This window comes from Oncorhynchus gorbuscha, linkage group LG01 (assembly GCF_021184085.1).
Source record: "Oncorhynchus gorbuscha isolate QuinsamMale2020 ecotype Even-year linkage group LG01, OgorEven_v1.0, whole genome shotgun sequence".
NCBI classification, from domain to species: domain Eukaryota; kingdom Metazoa; phylum Chordata; class Actinopteri; order Salmoniformes; family Salmonidae; genus Oncorhynchus; species Oncorhynchus gorbuscha.
Genome location: NC_060173.1, coordinates 29,658,772 through 29,666,960, shown reverse-complemented (window position 1 = coordinate 29,666,960; position 8,189 = coordinate 29,658,772). Strand labels below are relative to the sequence as shown.

General features: G+C 45.7%; 2 protein-coding genes across 2 annotated transcripts; both read right to left on the bottom strand.

The window, feature by feature from the left end:
• Positions 1-355: 355 nt before the first annotated feature.
• Positions 356-6,390, bottom strand: LOC124041630 (mucin-5AC-like). Its single transcript, XM_046359473.1, has 2 exons — positions 2,988-6,390; positions 356-2,022 (listed from the first exon to the last, which is right to left on the bottom strand). Exons 1-2 carry the CDS (start codon positions 6,388-6,390, stop codon positions 1,313-1,315), a joined length of 4,113 nt encoding a protein of 1,370 aa, XP_046215429.1. The 3' UTR covers positions 356-1,312.
• Positions 6,391-6,478: 88 nt separating this feature from the next.
• On the bottom strand, positions 6,479-7,171 carry LOC124041571 (putative uncharacterized protein DDB_G0271982; the record flags this gene model as incomplete). Its single annotated transcript, XM_046359341.1, has 1 exon — positions 6,479-7,171. A coding segment is annotated over exon 1 (693 nt), but the record flags the coding sequence as incomplete, so codon positions are not given.
• Between the last annotated feature and the right edge of the window lie 1,018 nt (positions 7,172-8,189).

The window sequence follows — 8,189 nt, the reverse complement described above, 5'->3', positions numbered from 1 at the left end:
CCGCAGGTGTGATGTTCGGATGTACCGATACTGTGCAGATGTTGTTACACGTGGTCTGCCACTGCGAAGACGATCAGCTGTCTTAAGCGTCTCACAGTACAGACATTGCAATTTATTTCCCTGGCCACATCTGCAGTCCTCATGTCTCCTTTCAGCATGCCCAAGACACGTTCACGCAGATGAACAATACCCTGGGCATCTTTCTTTTGGTGTTTTTCAGAGTCAGTAGAAAGGCCTCTTTTAGTGTCCTAAGTTTTCATAACTGTGACCTTAATTACCTACCGTCTGTAAGCTGTTTGTGTCTTAACGACCGTTCCACAGGTGCATGTTCATTAATTGCTTATGGTTCATTGAACAAGCATGGGAAACAGTGTTTAAAGCCTTTACAATGAAGATCTGTGAAGTTATTTGGATTTTTACGAATTATGTTTAAAAGACAGGGTCCTGAAAAAGAGACGTTTCTTTTTTTTTGCCGAGTTTATGTTGTAATTGTATCTGAACAATATATTTCTTTTTTTCATCAATGATTTTGAAAGTTGATCACACTTTTGATCACACATGGGATAGAAATGATGGAAATTAGATTTTTTTGTAAATTGTGATGGGTAGTGCAAATGTATTACCTTCTGCTAAAACAGTGTAACATACTGTCATTTACAGTACTGTAGCATATTACATTCAAAGGGAAATTTTGGACCATGTATCTTGCGTATTTATCTATTTAATTAACTGGTTGTTAAAACAACTAAATTGAGAAGATATCATTATGTTGTATTTTGGTGATTAAATCAATGTTATCATGGTATTTCACTGTAAACGTATATTTTGGCTCAATGGTTGTGTGGTGAAAGATGTCTCCGAACAAAATGAATGCAAAATAAAAGGTTTTGAATAAAATACTTGCTGTGTTATGTATTAGCAGTTTGGAGTTTTGTTCAACATTTTTAGAAAATGTACCACATTCTTGAGAAAATAGCACGAAAGCGATTGGGGGGAAAAAACTGTGTCAAGAAATCAAGAAGATGAAGGGGTTGACCCACTATAATATTTCAAAGAGTACATAAGATACAATATATTCAAACTGCTTGTTAAATAACAGCCACTATAAACACCCAAAATAGGAAACAGCAGTACAATCTGAATGTCTGCATTTGCACATTAATAAACAGTGCTCCTCCCAAAAAAATACATATGTTTCCTGTTTATGTCGCGGACCCATTGAAAAATTGCTGAGGCCTTATAGGGTTTCCCAGCCCCGCTGTTTGACAATTGCAACAGCTGAGTACGCCAAACAAAGAGCCAGCTGTCTAGCTCACTTTGCATAGCCTCTCGGCCTGATCATCATTCTGACAGTCTTGAAAGATTGTCTGTCATTTGTTGGGTAGTACTCTGTAGATATATTATGCCACGTCCCCCAGTAGATCCCGTTCCTCACCCCTTTGTACTTTCCCACATAATATCTCCCATTGAGATTGGCAGCCATGCAGGCATCAAACCACCAGCCTGAGTCGTAGTACACCCCACAGTTCCCTGAAGGGTAGCGGTCATAGTCCCTGTCAGGAGTCGTAAAGAACCTGTTGTTGTGGTTGTAACTCTTGCTGAATTGAAGTGCATCTCCCGCCGTGCCCGAGTACCCACCCACAGACAGGCGGTACCGCAGCCGTTCGCCAGCCACACGGAAGAACCTGTACTCTGCGTACTCCCTCACTCTGTTAAAGTCTTCCAGCTCCACCCGGAGGACCATCTCCCTGTGTCGGGTCAGGAGATGGATGTGGTCATTGCCCAGCCAGAACTCTCCGGCCCTCATGTTCCCGAAGCCCGTCCGGTATTCAGCCCATGTCCTGTTGAAGTTCACACTTCCGTCCTGACGGAGCTGAATGATGGTCCACCCTCCATCATGAGACTCCATGTCACAGAACACTGCGATGGTTACATTCTTAGGGTCAGGGGTCACTTGGTAGACCCCACTGTTCCTTTCCCCCTTGGCCATGTGGTCAGAGCAGTCTCTGGGTGCCATGGTAACTGTTGAGTGGAAAGATAATGAATGAGAAAATAAGCTTAGAGTAGTCCGTCATCCTTTCTGAAAAAAGGTGCTTTGGTGCGTAACACAAACAAATGTTCTTACTATAGGCCTTACTGTAGGCCTTTCTTACTATAGGCCTTTCTGTAGTCCTTTCTTACTATAGGCCTTGCTGTAGGCCTACGTTCGGTCATTTCCTGCAGTCAATGACCGAACGTGCCTGATTTGGCCTCATGCGTGGAATGTTTTTATTTTATTTTTTTAAACAGATAAAAATGCTATGTCAAAAAGTTTAGTTATATTTCAGTCTTCTGTGATGTATATACAGTGTAATATTGGAATGTAAACTCAAAATTGAATGCATTTCAACTCTATATCTGACATGGTACAGGTGTCTTCTTTTTTTTAAGCCCATAACCATGTGTGTGAGGTGTCTACCTTTGTTTTATGTTTTCACTGGTCTTTGAAGGGTCAACCAGGAGTAGAAAGAACAAAATGGTAAACAAGGAAATCACCAATCATATTTAACAGCCCTTGTTATTCAAAAGGTATTGAATACCTTTGCAATGAGTGTCAATAGAACTTTATAATTTATCTTAACCACTGAGGATAGCAATAGGGTTTTCGTGGACAGTATTCTGAATTTTTATTCGCCATATTTCTATAGCTTGATCATATAAAGTTTACACATTTTTTTATCTTACTATTAATAAGTCAGCACATTTGCTATCTACTATAGCCTACCTGGTAACAAATGGTACATAATATGTTTTGATATGGCTTGATTCTGTGAACCCTTAAGAAAGATTGACTTTCAGTTTATTTGTATTTTTACAGGAACAGTGCACATGAACCAACGTTAAGTTCAAACTACACTGTATGTATTCATCAACTGCAATGTAATTATCATAACCCATTTAAATAGCAGACAATAGCAGGTAAAGTCAAATTGATTGATTTATCTTACCTCCTGGTGAAATCTGTGCAGGGTTTTGAGGCTGGTTCCCTGTTCTGTCAGTCTTGCTGATTACCTGGTCCTTCTCTGTGAGCAGGACCTTTGGGTGCCCTCCTTGTAAAACCTTTGGCCCCCTTGTGTCCTTTGTGTCATTCAGACTAGCAGATACCCGGCTGGTCTTCACACGAAGTGCTCTCACACTGAGGGTGGAAGACTCAAGTATGGGGCTGGGGGTAGAGGACTCAGGGTTGGTGGTAGTTGGACTATGGTTAGAGTTGGCCAATGGGATGGGTTTAGTAGTGGATGTTTTGGGGCTAGGGTTTATGCTAATCTGTTGGCTTGAGCTGGTCTTACGTTTTAGACTAGCAATAGTAGTGGAAATTGTGCCAAGGCTAGTGGTTGTTTTCCGGCTAGTGTTAAAGATGTTTTTTGAGCTAGAGCTGAGGGTAGTTTGTTGGTTAGGTCTTGTAGTTCTTGAGCCAGGGATTGCGGTCAATTGTGGGCTGGGGTCAGTCGTGGTCCTTTGGCTTGAGGTACTAGATGTCTTGGGGCTAGGTGTGGGAGAAGTGGTCCTTTGACCTTGGGTGGTGGTTTTAGACCAGGGCTTTGGAGCAGTTCTGGGCTTCAGGACAGGTTTAAGTTTTGGTCCCGGTTTATGTCTTGGACCTGGAATAGGGCTTGGGCCTGGCTTGAGCTTTTGGTCTGGTTGGGGTTTTAGGCCAGGTTTGGATTTAATGCTAAGTCTGGGGATTGTTGAGCTGGTTTCAGGATGTTGTGCAGAATTTGTCTCTGGACTAATGCTGGTACTGGGGGTCCTTGAGCTGAGGCTAGTGAAGCTGGTCATTGAGCTGGGGCTAGGGGTGGTTTTGGTTTGGTTTAGTGTGATCCTTGAACTGGTGATCTTTGAGCTAGAGTTAGTGGTGGTTGATGGAGATTGACTTGGTGTGGTTCTGCTGAGACTGCCTGGAGTGGGGGTAAAGCTAATCCCTGTGCTGGAGCTAGTAGTCCTGGAGCTTGGACTGGTGGTCTTTGGGGTGAGGCTAGTGTTGGTGTCTGGAGTTGAGCCAGGTTTGGAGGAGCTGGTTGGACTGAGTGGTCTGGGCTTAAAGGCAGGTTTGAGCTTTGGTCCAGGTTTGGGTCTGGGTCCTGGAATTGTTAATGTGCCTGGTTTGAGCTTTAAGCCGGGTCTGCGAGTCCACCAGGACCCAATTCTGGATCTTGGACGGGTGATCTTTGAGCTAGGTCTAGCGGAGGTAGTAGTTCCTGGAGTTGGGGTACTGCTACTGCTGAGGTTGGCCCCAGGGCCGGAACTAGTGGTATTGTAACTTGGGTTAGTTATCTTTGAGGTGGTGCCTGGAGAGTGGCCCGGTGTGGTGCTACTTTGGCTTGTCGTCGTGGTCTGACAACTGTGGCTTCTGATCCCAGGGCTGAGGCTAGTGGTGGGGATTAAAGTTGCATCATTTATGTTACTGGTCTTTGGATTGAAGCTGGTTGGGCTGGGTGGTCTGGGCTTTAAGATGAGCTTTGATTGTGGTCTAGGTTTAGTCCTTAAGCCTGGAATAGGCTTTGGGCCTGGTTTGGGCTGTAGTTCAGGTTTTAGGCCGGGTTTGGGCTGTAGGTCAGGTCTGGGCTGCAGGCCAGGTCGGGGCTTAATCCTAGGTCTGGTAGTCGTTGTGTTGGGTTCAGGGTTTTGGACATATGTCCTCTCAGGGCTGGAGCTAGTACTAGTGGACCTTAAGCTGAGAGAAGTGACGCCATTCCTTGGGCTGGGGCTTGTGGTGGTTGTTGTTTCTGGAGTTGAACTTGAGCTGGAAGTGCTGGCCTGGATGCTTGAACAGATGGCCTGTGGGCTAAGGTTAATGGTGGTGGCTGGAGGAGAACCAGTTCTGGGATTGGCCTCTGGAATGGAGCTGGAGGAGCCAGTTGGACGTGATGGTCTGAGCTTCAGGACAGGCTTTGGTTTTGATCCAGGTTTTGGTCTGGGGCCTGGAATAGGCCTCGTGCCTGGTTTTGGCTTTAGGTCAGGTCTGGGGGTCCACCGGGACCCAATTCTGGAGCTTGGACTGGTAATCCTTGGGCTAGGTCTAGCAGTGGTTGTAGTTCCTGGAGTTGAGCTACTGCTACTGCTGGCCACAGGGATGGAACTAGTGGTCCTGTAGCTTGGGCTGGTAATCTTTGAGCTAGGACTAGTGGTGGTGGCTGAAGAGTGTCCCGGCATGGTGCTGATTTGGCTGGTACTTGTCTTAGTGGACTGTAGACTGGGTCTTGTAAAGCTGATTGCAGGGCTAAGGCTACAAGTAGGGGTTGAAGTTGAGCCAGTTCTGAGAGTGGTCTTAGAGTTGAAGCTGGATGAGCTGGTTGGGCTGGGCTTTAGAACAGGCCTTTGTTTTGGTCCAGGTTTAGGTCTTAGGCCTGGAATAGGCTTTTGGCCTGGTTTAGGTTTTAGTGTAGGTTTAGTGCTGAGTCCTGTTGTTGTTTTTGTCCTTGTCCATGCAGGGCTGGAGCTGGTGGTGGTGGTCCATGAGCTGAGGCTAGTGAAGCTGGCCGTTGAACTGGAGGAGCTAGTTGGGCTGGGTGGTCTGGACTTAAGTCTGGGTCTGATGGCCTGTTTAGCTTGGTTGGGCTTGTGCTTCTGGACAGGTCTGTTTCTTGGGCTAGTAGTCCTTTTTGATGAGCTGGTGGTTGTTTGGTTTGTGCTTGTTGTGATACTTGGGCTGGTTCTGGCAGTCCTGTAGCTGGTGCCTGAACTTGGGGTTGTGATGGGGTCAGACCTGGTGGTTCCCTGGTGAGGTAAAGAGGAGATGGTCCTTTGACTGGAGCTTGTGTTAAGGCTTGAGCTTGTCCTTGTGCTGGAGATGGAGGAAGATCTGGGGCTAGAGGTTGAGCTGGAGGAAGGACTTGAAATATATCCACGGCTGGTGTCTGAGCTAGATCTTGGGCTGGGATTGGTGGCAGGTCTAGGGATGGAGTTTGATTTTTGATCTGGTCCTGAGGAGTCAGGTCTGGGGATTGAGTCATGTTTAAAACCAGTGCTTGGGCTGGGTGAGGTCGTGTCCTGATCATCTGTCATCACCGGTCCTATGCTGTCTCTCTGCACACTTTGGACAGTTTTTTCTACCTCTTTCTCTATCTTCTTCCCGGTCTCTTCTTGATCACTTTCTTTCTTTTCTTGATCACTTTCTTTCTTTTTCTCATTCTTTATCTCCTTCCCTTGCCAAGGATGTTGACTCTGCCTCTCATTCTCCATCTTCCTCTCCCTCTCTATCACCACCTGATGTTCTTCCGTCTTCTGGATATCTTCTCTATTTCCCCTCCCTCTCTCCTTCTCTTTCTCTTTATCCCCCTCATGCTTTCTCTCAGTCTCCAGCTCCTTCTTCCTTACCTTATCCCCCTGACTCTCCTTCTCAGTTTGCATCTTTGTTTCCCATAACCTCTCTCTTTCATTTTCACTCCCCCCTGTCTATCTCACCCCCTCCCCCCCCCTCCCCTTCTAAAATGCTCTCTTTCTCAATCTCTGTCTCCCTGTCCTCCTCTTCCTCTCTCTTAGTCTCATCCTCTATTTTTCTCTCCCTCTCTATCTCCCATTCCATGTTTTCCTCCCTATCGCTCTCCTTTTCCCTTTCCCATTCGTTCTCACACCCTTTCTCCCGTTCTCTCTTTCTCTCCTCTACAATATTTATCTCATTCTCCATGGCCCTTTCTTCCACTCCGTCCTTCTCCATCTCCATCTTCCTTTCTCTGCCCCCTTGTCTCTCTGACTTCTTCTCCCCCTCTTTCTCCTTCTCCCTCTCTCTGTCTCCCAATCTCACCTTCTCCTTCTCTTCTTTCTCCTTCTCCCTCTTTCTGTCCCCCAGCCTCTCTCTCTCTCTCTCCCTCTGGCTCATCTTGCACTCCATGCAGGCTCTCTTCAGCTGCTCCACAGTCTCCTTTAGCCTTTGCACCTCCTTCACCGTCCTCTCCAACTCCCTGAGCTGCCAGGGCAGCATGATGTCCAGCGGTGGCAAGATAAATCGGTAGGGGCATGCTTCCTCTTCTATCCCCTCCCCCCCACACTTCCCTGCAGGCTTTAGAGTTACTAGGCAGCTCCCAGATTCTGTACCCCACTGGAAGTTTCCCTCGCTGGGGTTTGCATAGTTCCCAGGGGTCATGGAGATGGCCAGCAGGGCTCCGCACACGTAAAGCACAGCTAACCCCATCGCTATCCTGAGTTATAAGAATGATGAGAGGGTGAAAGCCCCACCTCGGTGTGTGGGAAGCTGTGACAGAGAGAGGGAGGGAGGAAAGGAGGGGAATAAGGAGGAGGGGGCTGAGGGACTTCTTAAGAGTGGTGTCTGCATATGTGAGAGGGATGGAGAAAGAGAGAGAGAAAAAAACGGAATGGACGTGAGGGATAAAGAATTGGGCTTCCACTTCAAGGGGGTATCCATGTCTGTGAGAGAGACAGGAAAGGAGAAGGGAAAGAGTTTTGGGGGATTAAAGTAGTCTTTGGTTGCTTCATTACGTCACCAAACAAACAGGTACAGAGCTAAATCGGTCCTAAAAAGAACAAGGCACGGAAAATGTTTGAAAGTGAAAGGCATTAATACAGCATATTGTAATCCCTATTATTATTTTCCACATGGTCTTTAACGTAATCAAAACATCTAATGAGGGCCATTCGCAACGGATTCTCACTACATGCTGTAATGATAAGCACACATGGTTTTCTTTCCTTGTGTATCACTTCTGTGAATATGCATATGTGACAGTTACTTTGGCTGGCATTTACCCATGCTTCCTGACAATAGGGCTGACACACATGTGAATGACAGATGAGACAGGTCCAAATATACATTTAAAGCACAACTTTGTCAGATCCTGGGCGGTAGACAAATGTTTGTTGCATTACTGTTCATTAATACTATATCTCATATCTTTCTGTCTTCGGTTCTCTCAGGCTTCAAAGAAATCGCAGGCAAGAATTGATCTTCACATATTTATCCCAGAGGGTTTGTGGTTGTTAAATACAGTGTATGGGTAATGATTTGTCTTAGTTAGAAGAATTGTAGGCCAATTATTACACATTCTATTCATGGAAATAAAATAGTTTTATTGCCTTTGGAATGTGAAATACAATAGTGTACTTCAGATTTTTGTTTAAAAATAAATATGGAAAAACAATACATTTTGGGCCGGTTTACTGGTCCAAGATTAAGCCAATTTCTGAAGATTCAA